At 48.8% G+C, this 19904-nt stretch overlaps 2 protein-coding genes across 6 annotated transcripts in view; one reads left to right on the top strand and one right to left on the bottom strand.

Annotated features, from left to right (window-relative positions):
- Window positions 1–1592, top strand: part of MKI67 (marker of proliferation Ki-67) — a 28386-nt gene extending 26794 nt beyond the window's left edge. For both annotated transcript variants that reach the window (XM_082406688.1, XM_082406687.1), the window contains exon 15: window positions 151–1592. In XM_082406688.1, coding sequence (XP_082262814.1) covers window positions 151–216 — 66 coding nt within the window. In that variant the 3' untranslated portion in view covers window positions 217–1592. The remainder of the gene's footprint in view (window positions 1–150) is intronic.
- A 4721-nt stretch (window positions 1593–6313) lies between these two features.
- Window positions 6314–19904, bottom strand: part of PTPRE (protein tyrosine phosphatase receptor type E) — a 166077-nt gene continuing 152486 nt past the window's right edge. For 2 of the 4 annotated variants that reach the window (XM_082406691.1, XM_082406690.1), the window contains 9 exons: window positions 19567–19702; window positions 19140–19289; window positions 18722–18815; window positions 17620–17696; window positions 16289–16423; window positions 13542–13667; window positions 12496–12665; window positions 10968–11103; window positions 6314–9125 (listed from right to left, as the gene is read on the bottom strand). In XM_082406691.1, the coding sequence (XP_082262817.1) occupies window positions 9051–9125; window positions 10968–11103; window positions 12496–12665; window positions 13542–13667; window positions 16289–16423; window positions 17620–17696; window positions 18722–18815; window positions 19140–19289; window positions 19567–19702 (1099 nt within the window). In that variant the 3' untranslated portion in view covers window positions 6314–9050. The remainder of the gene's footprint in view (window positions 9126–10967; window positions 11104–12495; window positions 12666–13541; window positions 13668–16288; window positions 16424–17619; window positions 17697–18721; window positions 18816–19139; window positions 19290–19566; window positions 19703–19904) is intronic. The other 2 variants (XM_082406692.1, XM_082406689.1) reach the window with 1 other exon arrangement.

The raw sequence follows: 19904 nt of genomic DNA, 5'->3' as shown, positions 1-19904 counted from the left end.
GCTCTATCTTAAAGTTTATTTCCAACCTCAAGATTAATTTTCTAGGACTAAAGGCCTGCATCACACCTAGAAAGGATCGGGGTTTTTGCAGAGTCGGTTACAAAAATTGTTCTTTTAAATTACTTGAGTTATATTTTTGTTCCCAAACAGGAAAATGACAATGTGGGTGTCAAGAAAATAAGAACCAGAAGTCATCGAGACAGTGAAGATAAATAGCCAAGAAGTTTAAAAGGGAAAAACATGTAATGAATTTAGTTTAGTGATAAGTTGTAGTACAATATTTGCCGTAAACTTTAAAGTGAATTCTGTAAATAATGCTGTCTGGAGGGGAGGGCAGGTTTAAGGGAAGAAAGCTTGGAATTTTCTGACTCTGAATAGTTTATTCAAAACCCCCATATGGAGGTTATGAAGGAGACCGCTGGGTCTCCTAAACTGATAAAAATTTAAAACTTGGGTGGGTGGGGGGCAGGGGCGGGGGAGGGTTTGCCAAGGTGTGGGCTTCAACTTGGCGAGATGAAGCCCTGGAGTTTGTGATGTCCACGGTCAACCCCCATTGGCCGTGGGCTCAGGCACTTGCCACGCTGTGTTGTAAATGCTTGTGTGTGTGTCTGTGTCCTTCTGTGTCCTCCATCTGAATGTGAAAGGCGGGGCTTCTATCCTGCATCCCCAACACCAGGCAGGCTCTCTGGAAACATGAATGAGGGGGTATAGGAAGAGAAAAATGAAAGTTACAAGAAATACCTTTACACTGGGGAGACCTCGGGTCCAGGCACTAGGGCTGTGGGTCATCTGCCCAGGACTGTCCTCTCCTTGGTGTCCTGACCACTTAAGGGAATAAATGTGTGATTTGGAGGACAGTTTGTGATGCCATTTTCAGGGTAACGATGAGACTTTGAGGAATGACGGGTAGCTTGCCTTTTTCACGTTAAGTATCTTTGTCTAAACTGGGACTGCTTTCATCTGAGAAGGGATTCCCCCCCACTCAATCTTAGGGCCATCGGCCAGGGTGCCCCTCAATTCCAAACTGTAGCACCCCTCTGAGCTTTCATGTCATTTACACGTTCTGAGCTTTCTGCAAATCTGCTCTCACCTGTGTTTTCTCTGACCACGCCTGTTGGCCTGACTTAGTCCCCAGCAGGTCACCTTGGACAGGGAGCAACACAAACCCGAACGTTTCCCCCAAAAGAACGGCCGTTTCTGACAGCCGCAGAGCGTGAGGCTCTTTCCCCACCATTTCTGAATCACTTACACGTGAGCCCATGGCTCCTACATCTCGTTTTAAGCCTGGACTTTGTCTTCCTTCAGTTTCAGAGCCGTCCATCACACTGCTGTTCTGCTTTGTCCTGCTTTGTCCTCCTTTGTGTTCCCTAAATCAGAAATGAGCACACCTTCCCTCCAGTCACCTGTCTGGAGTCCTCCCCATTCACTTACCTTGCCAGGTGGAGGTATGGATGGACGATAAGAAAAGGTCGCTGTCCCCTAGAGCGTGAACTGTGACATCGGTGCCCCTGCCTGTCTGCTCTTGTAATCCCCGTGTCGGGCATGGAGCCAGGTCCACATAATAATAAATGTTTGCTGAACGAATACATGAATCCAGGCGTGTCTGCTGAGTCAGTGGTATTTGCTTTTGCTATTTCGGCTGCTGTAATACAGTTTTAGACAGTGTTGTCTGAAATCTTAAGGGAGGGTGAGTGACAGATGGCGGCAGGAGGGTTGAGGATGAAGCAGGGAGGGGACATTCAAAGAGCTGGGCCGGAAAGGGGTGGAATTCTGGCAAGCAGAAGGGAGAGTATTTTAGGAAGCGCAACCCTCGTTACAAAAGGCGCTCTATTTGAAGGTGTGAGTCATCCATGTGTCATTGAGGTAGGCAAGATTCAAGAAATTGTAAAATAGGAATTTTCTATGATGAAATTGTTCTGCCAACACTTCACATTTAGTAATAATTATGAACCTTACGTATAGAAAAATTTCAATTAGCTGTATGCCTGGGGAATGGGATAAAAATTAATTAAAAATCTCTTAGGGTTCAATTCTAACCAAAAATCTCACTGAAATATATCAGCATATTTTCTCACCTTCGTAAGTACAGCATATCAAGAGCATAAGAGTGGTTTTATTTTACAGGGTTGTAGGTGCTGGATTAGAAAAGGTCATTCAAACAAGTGTCTACAAAAGCACACGTCCACAGGACACATCCTTTATTTAGCATTCTTGAGGGTGAAGGGTCAGAAATATTAACCACCATTATTTAGCCAGGCTAATTGTGTGTTTCAGAATGGGGTGCAAGAAATAAATACCTACTCGCTGTGTGGTTTGGTACCTTCTCTGAGCCTCAGATTCCAAGTGAGTAACATCCCTCTGATGGAAAGTTCTCAGTAAATGGAAGCTATTCTTTTTTTTTTTTTAACATCTTTATTGGAGTATAAATTGCTTTACAATGTTGTGTTAGTTTCTTCCGTATAGCAAAAAATATGGAACGCTTCACGAATTTGCGTGTCACCCTTGCGCAGGGGCCATGCTAATCTTCTCTGTATTGTTCCAGTTTTAGTATATGTGCTGCCGAGGCGAGCACGATGGAAGCTATTTTTTTTCATCTCCAAGCTTTTCCGTGATATGGCTGCCACAATCTCTCCTTCACTTTTTTGCTCCAATTCTGTACGAGCCAACTCTTGTCTTTCTTAGTTAAACCCCCCCATCCCCCTCACACATACGTAGACCTGCACACATATACACATGCATATACATAAACATATACATGGGTCCACACCCCTTCCTACACACATATACACATGCATATACATAAACATATACATGGGTCCACACCCCTTCCTACACACATATACACATGCATATACATAAACATATACATGGGTCCACACCCATTCCTACACACATATACACATGCATATACATAAACATATACGTGGGTCCACACCCCTTCCTACACACATATACACATGCATATACATAAACATATACATGGGTCCACACCCATTCCTACACACATACACATGGATACACATTCAGGCATTTATACACACACACACATACTCATACATGCAGATGAACACACACACACACACACACACACACACACACACACACACACCCTGCTCTTTTCTCTGCCTGGGACTTTCCCCACCTCCTGCTTCACAAGATGATCCCCGTCAGCCCCGAGCTCAGCTCCAGTGAGACTCCCTCAGAGAAGCCTCGTTCACCCCCATCCCCATTTCCCAGGCTGGGTTAGTCCTCCGTTTTGTATCCGGGGGTCTTGCTGTGCATCCTCGTGGGACGTAGTGCAGTGAAAACTAGACGCCCCCCTCTAGGACAAAGCTTTGTCCATCCAGGAGGGCAGACCATGGATGGACAAGTCTCTATACCCTGGTGACCAGTGCAGGAGGTGTCTGGGATGAAATGATCTTAAAACCCACGGTATTTTTTATTAAAGGGAGGGAAGGGAAAGAAAACCAAACCAAAGCAAGACAGTGAGTGGCAGACGGGGTGGGGTCGGCGTGGGCTCTTTGGCCTCCTGTCTGCATTTCCACAGCTCTGACGTGGCCGGACAGTTGCTTCCCCTCCTGGCCAGCAGGCCCACTTTGGTCCTGCAGGAACAGCCCTTGTATTCGGGGAAGGGGACTCCCCACAACCCTGGCTCTGTCCTGTTTGTCTGGACAGAAGTGGGGAGTCCAGGGACAGGGATTTGGTCAGGGCCGCAGAGTCAGCAAACGAAGACGCGTGTTGCCCCGAGGTTGGCCGTCCTAACGTGAGTAGATCCTGGGAGTGAACTTGCGGGCAAGTCAGGGGGTGGGAGCCCGTGGTGGGTCGGTTTGTTCCCAGGAAGAAGTCTGTCAGGTGCAGAGAAAGGCTTTTGGGTGTCTGGGCGTCAAGTTCATTACTACCTGGAGGGGCTGAGGCAGGAAGGAAGGGCCATCCTGAGTCCGAAACACAGTCAAGACCGAGGAATTCAGGCCTCAGCAGACGGGCACGCTGGGTGGAGGTGTCCGGGTTGTCGTGGAAAGCACATTGGAAACGTCCACTCCATAGAGTCAAGTCCAGCTACTGAACTAAAAACGACATAAGACACTGTGGCTGGGAAACGCCCATCTGCTGGGCTTTCTAGACGATTCCTCTAGAAGAGCTGGTGGGATCGTCTTCCCAGACACAGATGCGATGGTCCAGCCACAGCCCGAGGGACCCTGATTGCGGTGCCGTGCAGACCCCCGGGGCTCGGGCCGTCGCCCGGACATGGCTGCAGTCTCCCCTCTCCTGGTGCAGAGCGCCGTGCTGACACGTGGATGTCATCACCATTGCTCCTCACAGAGGGACAGAAAGTGCCCAGGACTTGTTCACGCGAAGCCCCGCCTGGCGTCTACACGGTGATCCCACAGGCATGAATGTTTGGTTTGATGCGTTTATTGGGTGCCGCCATGCAAGGGCCACAGAGGGCCCTGCTGCCAGGCGGAATCACCCACACACCCAGCAACCCTGTCGACGGGCTGGTAAGTCCCAAAGCTTCCTGGACAAGGGACGTTAGATAGCCGTCAACGACAGTCTTTTATAAAGCAGCGAAGGGAAATATTTATAACATGAATAACAAAGGGTTAGTCTCCACATTTTATGTCCGTCAGAGTAGCTTTAGGCCAGGAATGCCAAGCAGCCTTTAGACAGGATGAGAAAGCTGTGTATATGCTGACACGGCCCGACCCTAAGGCGGGACAAGGGCAATGTACACAACTGCCCGCAGGTAGTGCATTTTGTCGTTTCTAAGATACAAGGTTTTTCCATATTAACCTCTCGAACGTCAGGATGTATCTCAAAACTGACGGTGTCTTGCAAGAAATAATTGGCAGTGTGTTTGCTCTCTCAGCAAAACAAAGTGGGTTTGGCAATTTTGTCATCCTGGATTTGATGATATACCGGGAGTTCGGCTCTGTTGTTTTTATAAACAAACAATCAAGCAAGAGTCCGTGTGTTTATGTAACGGTACAGGTTTAAATCTGCAGATAGCTGTCTGGAAGGATGTACCCCAAAGTTACCAATGGACTGAGGTGGAGGAGTCAAGTGAAAGGCCAAGTTCGTACACACTCTTTCTCTTTGGTTTGAACTTGTACAACAAATGCATCTCCCTGTGTCGCCAGGGTGGCACCGTCCTTTGAAACCAGGGGCTGGCACCGCTGGAGAAAACCTCCAACTTGGGCCGGGGGTAGAGGCGGGGCAGGGCTCCAGGGTCCCGTCCTTCGGGAGGGCGATTCGGGGAGGCCCTCGGGCATCACTGCAGAGTCGAGTCCCCAGCGGGTGCTGGGGGGGTGTCTTTGTGCTGCCCCTCCCACCCTGTTCCCTCACTCGCACGTGTGGGGGTCTCCTCCCCATTAGCCACCTGCACCCACGTGCTTGATTCAGGGCTTCTTTCAGGGACATCCAACAACAGAAACCTTGGCTGTAGGGGTCAGAGCGGGGGCAGGGTGTTGGTCTGCTAAGGCCGTCCTAACAAAGTGCCACAAACCAGGTGGTTCACACAACCAAGTCTTATTGTCTCCAGTCCTGCAGGCATGAAGGCCAAGTCAAGGTTGCTTCCTTCTGAGGCTGTGAAAGAGAACCCACTCCCTGGTCTCCGGCAGCCTCCGGGCCCTCTTCTCATAAAGGCGCCCTCATACTGGAGTAGAATGGACCCACCCTAATGGCCCACCTGACTCCTAGGCCCTCATCCTAATTAATCACATCTGTAACAAATATAACAAGGCTTATAAAATTTATTAAATAAATACAACCAATAATAAAAAGCATATGTTTAGATTTCCACATTAGGCTCAGAATATCTAAAAGAGGAAGCTGGGGTGTGAGCTGGGGAAGGGCAGTGAAGCTGAAAAAGAGAGCTGGGGTCACCAGAGACACAAGGTGTGTAAAGGGAGGCCTAATAGGTGTTTAGGTTTTAGGAAGAGAAGCGACATTAGAAGGGCTCTCTGACCCCACCTGGCTGTGGACTTTGAGCATGTGGTCACCTTCCTCATAGATTTTGAGAAACCACTGCTCAGAGCTGAGCCCTGTTTGGACTCGAGGAGGGACGTGGGCCCTCTGCAGGGCCACCTGTGACTCGTGCGCCACACACCACTCAGGACTTCTGAAGACCAGCCCACTGGCCATCATGCCCATTCATGCCCGGGGGGCTGTTTCTATACCATGTCTGAGCTAAATTTTACAAGTCCTAAAATTGTCTGCATCAATCAATGCTTCCCTCCTAACGAATGTCTTGTCTAAAAGGATTTAAGGCAGAGGAACGAGATAAGGAGATTTCAATGAAGAAAGAGACGCAGGCTGGAAGTCAAAGTAAAGATTTATCCTTGCATCAGAATGTTTTGGATCTTGCAATTTGCATATACAAAGAATTCAGCAGCATTCACTGGCATCATAATCAGAGCAAGATCAAATGATAAATGGAATAAAAGAAAAAATGAGAGTTGAAACCGGAATACATACGTATATTATAAAGATTGCACATAAATTAACACAAACACAACAGAAGTATCAGTAATCACACATTTAAAAAAATAACATGGGCATGACTCCAAATGCTGAAACAGGTGTCAGGCTCGTTTTAAAAAGTTTTTAAAAACACATAAAAATACCTTTTAAAACACTGGTATGCATTCTTCATTCGTAGAGCACATGGAGAGAAACAGTAAAGTGAGTCACATAGTGACTGATACAGCAAGGAGATCAGAATGGTAGTCTTCTAATCGCTATTTGGCATTTGAATGTAGCCGCATGCAATGGAGAAAACTGGCAAAGAAAAATGACTTTACCAGCCTGGCGCTGTTTTGTTATGTACAATGGACTTTCTTTGACCGAAGGGGAGGAAGAGTCAACCTATCCCAGCGAGACAGAGAGGACAGGAGTCCCGGAGCGCCCACCAAGGCTGTCTGAACCGGGACCGCGGCCGAGGCCAGGAGGCTGCAGCTACTGGGAGGCAAGTACTGCCCCAAAGGCGGAGGGGGTCCTGCAACCCAGGGACAGTGGCTTCTGCTCTGTTCTCAGAACCACGAGGGCGGAACCGCAGCAGACAAGGGGGATGCACCAAGGGGGCAGAAGAACACACAAACGGGGCGCATCCCCCGAGAAGGTCTACCTTAATCTCAAGACAAGAGATGCCAGTAAGACCATTGAAGGGCCTGAAGGATTCTCATTAAAGGCTCCTAAATTTGGACCCCAATCCAGGCGCCTCGCCTCGACTCTATGACCCCTATATGTCGCCTTCACCACAAACACCGGCTCTGTTTCTAGGCTTTGGTGCTCAGTTTTCTCTCTTCCCCTTTAGTCAAGAAGGGCTTCGGGCTTGGGACTTTAACAATGCAAACAAACAGGGCCACCAGGTGCATCTTGCAAAGCTCCCTCCATTTTCTCTTCGACCCAAATGCGTAATCATTGCACCCAGAAGGGTGAGGGGCGCATTGAGCTGTGTGTGGAGCCCAGGGCTGCAGACTGGTGGCCATGGCAGCGCTCACGAAGTTGTGCTTTTGTCCGTCCAGCTGGGCACCTCATCTGACCCTTGGGTGGGGCTCGGAGGAGAGGCAGAAGCTTGATTACCCATGGGCTTGTTATTAGGACGTAACTTACCCTGGGTTACCTCTGTGCAATCAGTTACCAGTGGAAATATCAAATAAAGGCCTTCAGATTCACATCTCTTTTAAAAAGCAAAAAGTGTACCCAAAAATGCACATGTTAAGTGTTTTCAGATGTCTTTTTTTTATATTGTGCTCATCCGCTAGGTACCTAACAGCCACAGACAGATCACTGCCATTAAATCAAACCTTTCTACATTCATCCCTTTTCTTTTTTTTGCCCCATAAGCCAATCCTGTCTGGCAGTGAGATCATTATTATCCAGGGTCAGAGGTCTCACTAGTAACCATTCAAAAATAAATTAGCCTTTAGATTAAGGATTTCTCTTTTTCTTTTATTAAATATCGAGGAGTGGGACTTTAAAAAAAACTGTATAAATCTAGATTTTTTTAAGATTTCTTTTCTTACAAACAGTCTTAGCTTTTACAAGAGATTTTTAAATACCAAAATGCTTCTCAGAAAGTTTAAAGCATAATTGCTTGTAGCTGCCCCACTGTTTCTACCAGGCGGGAGCTCCTTGCTTCCACGCGTGTCAGATGCTCTATCTGACCTTTTGGAATGGGAAGTGGTTTTTGTCATGCCTTGAGGCACAGCTCACGAGAAGTAGGGCAGAATGGCGGGGGCCGGGGGGTGGGGGAGAGTGAGAAGTGCGGTGGGTGTGATTCTCAGACAGACAGACAGCAAGCGGCGCCCAGCGCCGTGGGACTGAAGCTCTGATAACTGGTTTTGCTGGACCCAAGGCCCGGGCGAACTGGACCACTGGCCTTTACATATTTTCTCATCTGGCCAAGATGGCACGACACAGCCTTGAATAAATGCATTTTTAAGTATTACTATATTGTCACTGACTACTCCAGTGTGTTTTAGACTTGGACTCAGGTTGTAAAGTCTTCTTTGATCTTTAAAAGGTAAAGATAAACCACGTGGGTTGAGACTGAGGACTACAGAATTCCCTACTTACACTGTATCTTCACAAACAGTTTGCTTTCAAAAAACCGCCACTGCTCAAGGCTGTAAAGTCAGTGTCAGGAAAATGTATTTTCCACCGATTTCTGAGTCCTCGACTGTTTTCTAACAAAGTTGTGGTTAGTATCTTGCATAAATAAACACACTTGTCATATTAAGATTTTTAACATTTAGAGGTGCTGACTGTGTGAAATGAAATGATATGAATCTAATGAAAAATTAAAATATTTTTACTGATATTAGCAGAAATATATATTTTATGGAATATTATTTGACCTTAATACATTATTCCAGTTTTTAAAAGGGGTATTTAAGATTTAATAACTTTACAGCAGGTGGCCTTTAAAGCATAACAAAATATATACAAAGAAATTAGGAGGATATTAATGTCAACTATGAAATAAATTAACATGACTTTTACAAAATATACTGACCATTAAATTAAAAAATATTTTAAGGCAGGAATTTTCATTTGAAATTAGCATAATCAGAAAATATATCAATAAAATCTTGTACCACTTTGTAGCAGAATTCATACTGTTCCTGAAAAAGAAAAACAAGAACATATTAAAATAATATGAAAAAAAAATTTGCCTAACTTAATTAGGAGAAACTTTAAAGAGAAGACATAAAAAAGTCTGACCAGTTATTGAAATACTGAATATCCTACTGCATATCAGCTTCTGTTACATAATTTAGTTTTTAGGCACATGAACATTTCCAAATAAAGCTGTTTTTCTACACAGAAAATGTCAGTGTTCAGTTTCAACTTGAGCTTAGTGTATTTTGGACAGTCTGAGTGAGAGATCTTTAGTTTTCATATTTAAACTTAAAAACAACCACTTTTGAACTGAAAAAGAATGAGCATACTTAACATCAAACTTCATAATGTAATGAAAATAATCTATAGAAGTTAAATAAGATAGAAATATAGATTATTTTTAAGCCTAAATTTACACCGCAAAAGGGCATTGCTTTATATCAATTTTACTAGAAAAATGCGTTGCATATGTATAAGGCTGTTAACTTATTAGAACACTTGGACATCATCTGACTCCTGACCTCCCAGTGGCTCTTTGAGGCGGTGAGACTAGAGCCAGGTGGTGGGTTAACAGCGGACCAGAAAGCGGGTTGTGTGACAGGGCCCATAACGGGCACTCAAAAGAGGAAATGAAAGGGATGGGGAAAATGGCCACGGCAGGGCTTTCTTAGTGAGCCTACTGTGCGTCTTGGAAAACCACGCGTGCACAACGGTCAGCAGGCAGGTTCAAGTAACAACAGCTACCCTAAAAGGGTCTGGTTCCTTGCAGACCCTGGTCATTTGCTGGCCCAGTGAACATGGGAGCTGGGGAAGCAGCGGGACCAAGGGCGGCTCCCCGGCCCCCTCCCTCTTCTTTCCCAACACCTTGCGTTCAGCCTCTTCTCTAAATTCCCGTTGAACAAAAATCTACAGGCTTTTGGGTTGGAAGAGGCCAAGCGTTAGCCTGTCTGGCCGTTCCGGAGTCTCAGTCCAGCCATCATGGGAAGGAGCTGGGCTTTCCAGGGGAAGAAAAGATGAGGCAGAAAACTGCTGTCCTGAGGTTGCAAGGACGTTGTCAGGAGAGCCAAGAATGGACGGTAGGGGTCCTCCCTTCCAGCTACTAAGATTCCCACCCGATCACCCAGCGCCCCCCCGGAAGGGAAAGGAAAGTGCCTGAGTCGGGATCCAGTTAGCACAGAGAACGAGTGGGCCGGGCCGGGAGGGCAAGTGCTAAAATAAGAAGCCTTGGAGAAAACGACGGGTTATAACAGCCTTTAAAACTGACCTTGCTGTTGCAGAACAATCACCAAATTTGGTGAAGAGGCATCTCTTCTGAAAACCATAAAGTGCGTGTTTTCACCACGAAATGAAAGAGAATGTAAGAAGGAACTGTGCATTGCATGGACTCCTTAAGTAAGGCCCCTGGGCAGCGTCTGGAGGCTGAGTGAGATCCAGCCAAGGAAAAGAGTCCAAACGAACAGTGGGAGATAGATGACAGGAATCAGGACTGTAAATGTCAGTGCTACTTTTGAACTTGGTACATATTTAAATGTACACTGGAATCTGGAGGAACAGTTCACTTCGACATAACGGTTGCTATCATCTGTGCCTCTGTCCAAGGGGTCTTATCATCTGAAGTCATGGGTGTGCCCCTCCTCACGTGTCCTGCCCGGGGGACAGACACCAGCCAGACGCAAGGGAAGAAGGGGGTCTGTAGAGCTTCACTGTGAGCTGACTGAAACCTTTAGCTCTTTTTCTTGGAAACTTTACCTCCCTCCTTCCCCGGGGACTTGAACTCCGTCAATGAAACATACATCCAATTCAACACGAGACCATTCTCGATTCCTCTGGAAACGGTTTCTTACCAGGGTTTGCACCATATGTGGCCTCTGAAGTCGTAAACTCTTCACAGCTTGGAATACGTCTAGAAGTCCCTCAGCTTTGACCCGTTCCAGAATGTTGCTGAGTGCTATGAAAGTCCCTGTACGCCCAGCTCCAGCACTGCAGAGAAAACGTGCTGGGTGAGATACTCCAACTCACCCACGGGCATGAGAACCCCACCGCCTCCGTCAAGCCCTACACGTCAGTACTGGAACGATCGGAGCTTGGGTTTTTAATGATCATTTATAGGTAGCTTAGCTTTGGACTAACAGTCAGCAAACATAAAATTCCTAAAACACTTGCCTAATTACAACATGAGTTGAATCAGGACCGGTTACAAGTTTTTAAGCTGGTGGAACCATTTCCCTTCTTCCTTGTGTAGACCAGACCTAATGGAGGCGGGCTTGGCTGGCCTCTTCCAGGGAGCCCTCTGGGGATGCACGGCTGCCCTCTGGGCCCTGGAATCCCACCCGTGGACTGACCCTATGGCTGTTCTCCCTGCGTCTGCCTTCCCACAGGTGGGATGACCTTGTGGGTCTCCTTCACCTTTGCATCCCTGGTGCCCAACACGTGTTAAGGGCAGTCGGGGTTTGCGGAGGTGGAACAAGAAGGAACTCAAAACGACATCTACAAAGGCACCAGGGACAGAAAACCGAGGCGTGTGCTCCCCCTGCTGGCCAGGCCGGAAGTGCGCCAGGCGGGTCCCAGACAAGGAAAGAGGCCCAAACCCTTCACGCTGGGTGTTATTAGCTACAAGGCGAAGTGGGTTGGTGCCAGTGGCAGTCGCAAAAAAATGGGAGCCACACATGTAGACAAAGGAACAGAAGTGCAGCTTTGGAGGCAAATCAGCACCCCCAAGATTAAACTCCCCAAACGCGAGGGAAGAGCTTTGCAAGGGTGGTCAAGGTTCCTGCCAGCAGCGGGGCCTGGCCCAGAAAAAAGGTGAGCTGGCACGTCTCCAGATTCAGCCGGATTCACCCTCTACCCTCGTAATGCTGTCTTTCAAAGTCTTTGCTGGGGGTGCCCAGCTGTGTCCAGGGGTCCCCCCAGTGTGTCCCTCTGCCCTTGGGCCTAACTCGGGAGCCGGGCTGAGAGGGAGGGCGTGGAGCTGCGGGCCCTCCTTATGGACCCCGGCCTGGACATCCGTGAGAAGCTCAAGAAGAGCCTCCTGCTGTGCTGGGTGGGCAAACCAGCCAGAGTCAGACAGTCTTTCAAAACGAAGACGACTCAAGTTCAGGGTTTGTCTGAGCGGTGCTTGGCAATTTTTTTTTTTTTTTTTGACAACTTAAAAAGCACAAAGAAATGTGTGTTTGAGGCATTTCCTGACTCCTTCCGCCCAAATGCTTCTGCGTGTATGGTGAGATGACACCTATGCATTTGCGTTATGTTATGTGCGTAGGGGAAGGTGAAGGATACCGTCCAGGGAAATGGTGCTGCTGGGAGCAGTGAACTGGGCGTGGGGTCTGCGTTCGCCCCAGCAGCAGGGGTGCCCGGGCCCCCAGGGGCGCTCACCTGCAGTGCACCGTGATGGGGTGGTTGCCCGTCTGCTGCTGCTGCTTCTGCACGGCCGCAATGAGGTCGATCATGCCTTTGCCCTCGGCGGGGATCCCGATCTCCGGCCAGCCGTGGAAGTGGAACTGTCGCACGACCCGGGTCTGCTCCTCCTGGCGGGCCAGTGGCTGCTGGGTGGGAAGGGCGTCTCAGTGCTGCCCCACCGCAGGCCCCCCTGCCCTCCCGGGGACTCGGGCCACGGTGGCTGGTGGCCAGCAGAGCTCCCAACTGGTTGGCCTCCTGGTCAGGGTGTCTGTAGGCCGTAGTCACCCTCAAGCAGAAGGCCAGCAGTGCTTCCTTCTGGGTGGGGATCACGACACTCAGAGGATGTGCCCCCGAGTCCCCAGGGCCCACCAGACCCCTTTATGGGATCCTTGGCAGTTTTGCTTGAGCTAACAGGAATCATCCCTTTTTTTTAAGAAGCCAGGACCCTACACGTCCCTTCAAGGCTGGAGATGGGCAGTTTCTGAGTCTAGCAGCCCTGGGTCGTCCGGTGACCCGCGTGGAGGAGAACAAGTCTTTGGGCAAAGCTGGGTTCCACTGTTCTGACCGCCTTGAGCTCAGAATCAAATCCCATAGGTGGGTCATCTTACCCCCAGTTGACACACAGCGTCCCCATTCTTGCCAGGGAGCAGTGCCCAAGACCCGGTGGGGAGGGGGGATGGCAGCGAGCCCCAGAGAGGCCTCTGCGGCTTCATCCATTCACTCCTCCTGCTCTGGGCCACCGTCATTGCTCCTGGGGAGCGGGTGGCGGTGGGACGCCTCTCGGGGTTGGCCACTTTGCTCCGCCATCCCCGTGCTCCAGCAAGGAGGCAGGCGACCACGGAGGTCAAATCTCATGGGAGATCGGCCACTTGATAACTCAGCATCCTACTGTCCTCACTGACCGTCGATACTAAGCTAACATGGGGCTCCGGAAAAGCCTGAAGGAGCAGGACATTCTGGCACAATGACAAGCAGGCCGCGAGTGATGTCCACAAGAGATCAAAGGGCTTTGGCAACAATACCTGATTGAAAGTGACCAGGAAGTCTCGTATACTGATGGCTTCAGAAAGGGTATCGCTCTTTATTTCGATCGTTATTTCTCCATGAGTCACTGAGCCCTCTGTCGGCCAGTACTGGTAGCATTTATCCTTGGGGGATAACAGAAAAAGAATTTGCTGCTAGCAGTTTTGACGATATGATGCAGAATTGCTCTCAAACCATTTACCGTATTTCGCCTGACCAAGAAAATAACCTATAAACACGAATATGAATGCTACCAGTGCCTGTTGACCAAGGGAACAGAGCAGAGTCCAGAAACAGACATGCGTGTATTTGCAACTTTGATACAGAACAGAAGTGACATGACACAGAGGAGAGACTAGTCAGTAAATGGAGCTGGGAAATCAGTTCTCCATATGGGAAAAGGGAACTGGATCCCTGACTCACACCCTACCTGGGCGGATATGAATGCCCCAGCCCCTCCTGGAGTTGGGCAGCGTAGAACTTGCCCTACCATATATGGTAGCCTTGAACCTTAATAAAAACAAACCAAGACAGGGTCAGACTTCACGTCAAAAACAAAACTGTGAACGCCTTAGAAGAAGAAAATACCTTTTCATTTTGGGGTACAGGTTTAACAAACAGGAGCCCCAAAGAGCGAACCAACCATGATATAGCAGATTGCAACATCAGATTATAATAAAATTAACTCTGCGTCATCCAAAAATATCAAGAGAATGAAAAGACAGACAATCAACTGGGATGAAATATTTGCAATATGTAAAACCAACAAGGGATCAGTACCAAGAATACGTAAAGAAATCCTATAAATCAAAAAGAAAAGGGCAAACAACCCACTAAAAAAATGAGTGAAAGGCATGAACAAGCACTTCGCGTAAGACGAAATATGTCCTCGATAAATATGCATAGTGATGCCTACCTCACAGGGATCAGAGAGGTGCAAATCAAGGCCACAAAGAGATGATATTTATACCTATTTAATTATCAAAAATGAGGACATCAGACAACCCTAGGGATGTCGATGAATGATATTCACCCACTGACCACTTTGGAAACCACAACCACTTTGGAAAGCCATTAGGAAATGTCCTGCAAATTCAAACTTTCACACACACTCTCCAATGCAGCATTTTGTCTCTCTGGAACCTACTATTCCTTGTGCATCATGAGACACGTACAAGAAAGTACCCACAGCACTGTTTGTAAAACAACAGAATGGAATCAACCCAGATGCCCATGACAGAAGAAGGGACAAGTCAATGGATGCAGGATGTACGGTTTGTGTCGTGGAGTACAAGGAAATAACGATGAATGAGCCACAGTTATAGGCAGCAACATAGGAGAATATCAAATGCATAATTTTGAGTGGAAAAACCAACTCAACTTTTGAATAAAGTTCAAAAGCAGACAAAACTAAACAGTTGTCTCTTTAGGAATACACACACGTGATATAAAAAGATTTTTAAAAAAGCTAAGAACACATCTTCTAGGGTGGCTTTAATTGAAAAGATAATGATAAGTGTTGATGAGGATGGGGAGAAAATGGAACCCTTGTACATTGTTGGTGGGAATGCAAAATGGGGCACCTGCTTGGAAAGCAGTCTGGCATTTCCTCCAAATGTTAAGTGATATGAGTTTGCAATATAGTCACGATATGGCCCAGCAATTCCACCCCTAGGTATCTACCTAAGAGAAATGAAAAGTTAACATTCATGTAAAAACGTGTCCATGAATGTTCAAAACATTATTCATAATTCCCCGAGTGAAAACAACGCAAATATCCATCAACTAATGAATGAATAAATGAAATGTGGTATATTTATACAATAAAAAATAAAAAAGAGTGAGGAACTGATTCACGGATGAACCCTGACAACATTTATGCTAAGTGAAAGAGCTCAATCACAAAAGACATGTATGATTCCACTTATAGGAAATGTCCAGAAGAGGCCAAGCCATAGAGTCAGAAAGTAGATTTGTCGTTGCAGGGACTGGGGAGAGGAAGTGGGTAAGTGATTTTTTTGTGGGTATGGGGTTTCTTTTTGGGGTGATGAAAATGACCTGGAATTAGTGATGTTGCACAACTCTGAATATACTAAAAACCACTGAACTGTACCCTTTAGAATTGTATGGTATGTGAATTATATCCCAACAAAACTGTTTTTAAAAAGCAAAGAAATCAAAAAAACACAAATTCAGATAGCGGTTACCTCTTGGGAGAGCATCTGGATAAATGTACATTATTGGCAAAAGTTTGGTTTTTTCAGCTGGATGGTGGGTTCGTGACTGTTTATTACGTTATTAAATAAAAACAAGAAGGCCATGCATGGATCTTTGGGAAAAAAGAAACATTTAACTCATTCAATTTTACCAGAACTATATTAATTAGGTACGTATATCAATACCTATGTCTTTCTGTTCCGAAAAAAAGTGAATAAATGTCTTTTTCTTCAACAGGTTGTGACCAAATTTGTATTTGTGGCAAACACAAGATGGCAGAATTTCAAGGCAGGTTAAATAAAATGTAGGCTAAGAATAAAGCCAGCGGGTAGTTACGGTTAACTTGTGGTGGGCGTGGTGATGAAATAAAACCTTTTTCATTTCCAGCCTCTCTCCCTCCTCAGTAGCTGTGGCCTGGCCTCACAGATGACAGCGGGTGGGACACTCGCAAGGGACAGATAGTCACATCAGGTGGGCTGCACCTGGTGTGTGTTAACGGCCCCAGAGGTGGGCTGGGCGGCGCCCTGACCTGCTCTCTCTCCTGGACCTCGGTCAGCATCACGATCGTGTGGCACTTCCACTCCCAGACCATCCTCCAGAAGTCCTCCACCGTGTGCGCCAGGGGCCCCTGGGTGGCGATGAAGTAGTCTTTCTGCCGGTAGCCCTTCAAATGGGAGCAGAGGTTAAAGTCCGACTTCCTTCCAACCCATTTCCACCGTGGGACACGTGAGTGTAGGACAGCCCAGGGCCGCATGAGGGACAGTACTCTCCAGGCTTCCAGGGCCTGAGCCAAGCCCCAGCTGGCACACGCTCAGGAAACAGGTCAAGATGCCCAAGCTAGACAGCCCCCCTTCAGCCCCAGGTCACCTCTGAATGGGTATAATGAACCCCTTGCTTGGGCTGGCTTTGATTCTAACATGTCTGTATGTGTCACAGCTAAGTTAGTATCGCAGTGGGGCAGCGAGCCTGGGCATGGAGTTAGAGGAAGTGGGTTCAAGTCCCAGGTCCTCCCCTCGGGCCCAAGTGACCACTGGCACAGCGTTCTCATCTGCAACAAAAATCCTCGCACGGACTTGGCTGCTATGCTCTCTCCTGCCCATTCATCAGCTAACTCTGCTGTGCACTAGGCAGCCTAAGACTGGGCCTGAACACAATCATGCTGTCCACGCACAGCACATGCGAGAGAAAGCGTGTGCAAGCACGGATAGAGGGCTGGTGTGCAACAGAGAGGTAAAAGGGAAGTCACTATGTATTAGAAGCAGATTGGAGGGCTTCCCTGGTGGCGCAGTGGTTAAGAATCCGCCTGCCAATGCAGGGGACATGGGTTCGAGCCCTGGTCCAGGAAGATCCCACAGGCCGCGGAGCAACTAAGCCCGTGCGCCACAACTACTGAGCCTGCGCTCTAGAGCCCGCAAGCCACAACTACTGAGCCCGCGTGCCACAACTACTGAAGCCCACGCACCTAGAGCCCGTGCTCCACAACAAAAGAAGCCACCGCAATGAGAAGCCCGCGCACCGCATCGAAGAGGAGCCCCCGCTCGCCGCAACTAGAGAAAGCCCGCGTGCAGCAACGAAGACCCAACACAGCCAAAAATAAATTAATTAATTAATAAAATTTTTTAAAAAAGCAGAATGGAAAAATAGCAAATTATTTAGCAGCGCACCTACATCCTCTATTTCCAAAGTTCCTTATTCATTTTCTTTAAGCAAGTGTCTGCTAATGAAATGGTTTGGATCTCTGTGGGCGTGTCCATCCTTTCTGATTGTGAAAGCAAGTTGATCAAGAGTCTCTGTGATTACAGAGGAAGAGAGCATGCGTCCTCGCCAGGCACGCAAGCAGGGCGGGGCCGCTGCACTTACGTCTATAAAGGACGCGTTGATGTAATCCGTGTACTCCTGGCCCCTTTTCATGGAAAGGATGACGCGGTTGAAGTCATCTGCAAAGCAGTGCGTCCCCTGGGTCAGAACCAACCCCATCCTGCCTTGCAAACTTGAACGTGCTGCTAGGAGCTTCCGAGACATAAAACTTATGGATAAAATCACTAAAAAAAGTCAACTCATCGGAAGGTTTACTTTCTAAAATAGGTTAATCCAAGTGGCCCAGGGAAGTTGTGTTTTATCAGGAAAGTTCTAAAGTAATCCACTTATCGTTCTCATTTGTCATAAACTGAGGTAATTCCTACCAAAATGTAAGCATTAAAGTAAATTTAAAGAGTAAAAGGAGTGTGGCCAGGCAGGCAAGCCGGGGTAGCCGGCCGGGGACATCACAGCCTCTAAGACCCTAGGGTCTGAGGCTGAAGAGGACTCGCTCAGCCCACACACCGCCTGCCTGGGCAGGTCCACGTGAGATCCCGCTCCTGCCCGAGCTTGAGTCCAGGAGGGGAGGTGGAGGGGACGTCTGGACGAGGCGCTCCTCTTCCCCTCAAGGCGGGTGCCCTCCCCTTCCCCCCATGGTTCCTCTGATGCTCCTGCAGGCCCCCAGGACCTCCCTCCCCCCAGACCCCGGGCAGCCCAGTGCCCGATGCCCCCCTGCCCACGGTTTGCCCGTCCCCAGGCCTCTTCCTGGAAGGTCTCAGCTGAGTTTGGTCCTGCTGCACATCCTGGGCCAGGACCCCTGCTCTGTGTACGGGGGGCTCCGTGCCTCTGCCCAGGCTCGGGGGAGAACTGGATGACATGTAGAATCAGGAGGCACTGAGTCAGGCCAGGATCTCACTGCTTCCAGGAAGTCCTCCCTCTCCTGCCTCCACGCCCAGGTCACAAGCTGCCCGCCTGACACCCACAGGACTGTCTGGGTCACTCGTGCCTTCCCCACACTTGACAGAGCTCCCAGAGGGCGCCCTGCCCTTGACCCCTGGTTTACAGGGGTGGGTGGGCCATGACTTCTTAGCACCTCTAGCCAGAGGGTACCAGTCCGATCACACCTGCCTCAAGGGTTAACCCTCCGCGGCCCGGGCTGCCTTACATGGAATGATCTGGATGACCCTGGCCTTCTTCATGTTGGCCGGCAGGTTGCCTGTCCTCATGTTCTCCTTCATGATCCGGACATTTGTCAATTTCTGCGGCCAAGAGGACACAGCCGTGCGGTTAAAACCCGGACATTCCCGAGAGATCACTCAGCCTTCTAACAGCTCTACCGTCAAGGGCACCTGCTCAGTGGAAATACCTGTCTGCATCTGCAGACATTTCCCGAGTCTTGGGAAATAAAAGTGTATGCACGACACGCCCCCTGCACAGATGGTTGCTAAGCTCTGAAAGTCCCCAGTATTCTTCCCTCGGAAGTCACGGGCAGGACGGCTCCCCTGCTTTTTCTGGGGTCAATCAAGGGGGGAAGCAACTGAAAGCAGCTTCGTGTAAATGGCGGCCCTTCAGTCGGCACGTACCCTGAACTCCTCCTCCAGCCCGGCCTTGTCGAAGTGGGCGGCACTACCGTGCAACGTCTGCAGGTGCTTCTCCAGGGAGGACACGTCCAGCTCGGTGTCCCCGTAGAGGTAGTACTCCAGCAAGGCTTGGTAGATGAACGTGTACTGCATCTGCGGGGAGACGCAGATGGGCTCCAAGGGGGCCCTTCTCTTCTCTTTTGTGTAAAGGGAAGGGGGTTTGGGGGCAGAGTCAGATTAATGGCCATTTATAACCACCATCTATGGCCTTGACAGCGTGACAGCGGGCGTGACCGAGGACCTTCTCCCTGCCGGGCACCACTCTGCGTGCACCGTCTTGGGGAGAGGGCACACATCCCGGGGCGTCTGGCTTTGCTGTGCGAAGCTCACACCGGGACGGGCGGCTGGGCCCGAGGAGGGCGTTACTCACGTCCGTCTGAACCATCTGAGGCCGCTGATTGCGGATTCTGGACACGAAGTCAAAGACGTCCACCTTTTGCTCGGCATGCATCATGTCCATCATGGCATCGATCACCATGAAGGTGCCCGTCCGGCCCACGCCCGCGCTTGGGGAGAAACAAAGACGCCAAGTCGTGAGTCACATTTCTCCGAAATGAATGCCAGGGCGTCGGAACACGCCTGCAGCCTGGACGGGAGGACACCCCGCCCTCCACAGAGACTTCCACTTCATCCCTGAACACGAACTTTCCTCGGTTAATAAAGAGCAAATCCAGGCGAGGCCACCAGAGGGCACCACAATCTTAGTGG

This window comes from Balaenoptera borealis (genome assembly GCF_965194805.1).
Source record: "Balaenoptera borealis genome assembly, chromosome: 10".
NCBI lineage: Eukaryota > Metazoa > Chordata > Mammalia > Artiodactyla > Balaenopteridae > Balaenoptera > Balaenoptera borealis.
This window is presented reverse-complemented; position numbering and strand designations above follow the sequence as displayed.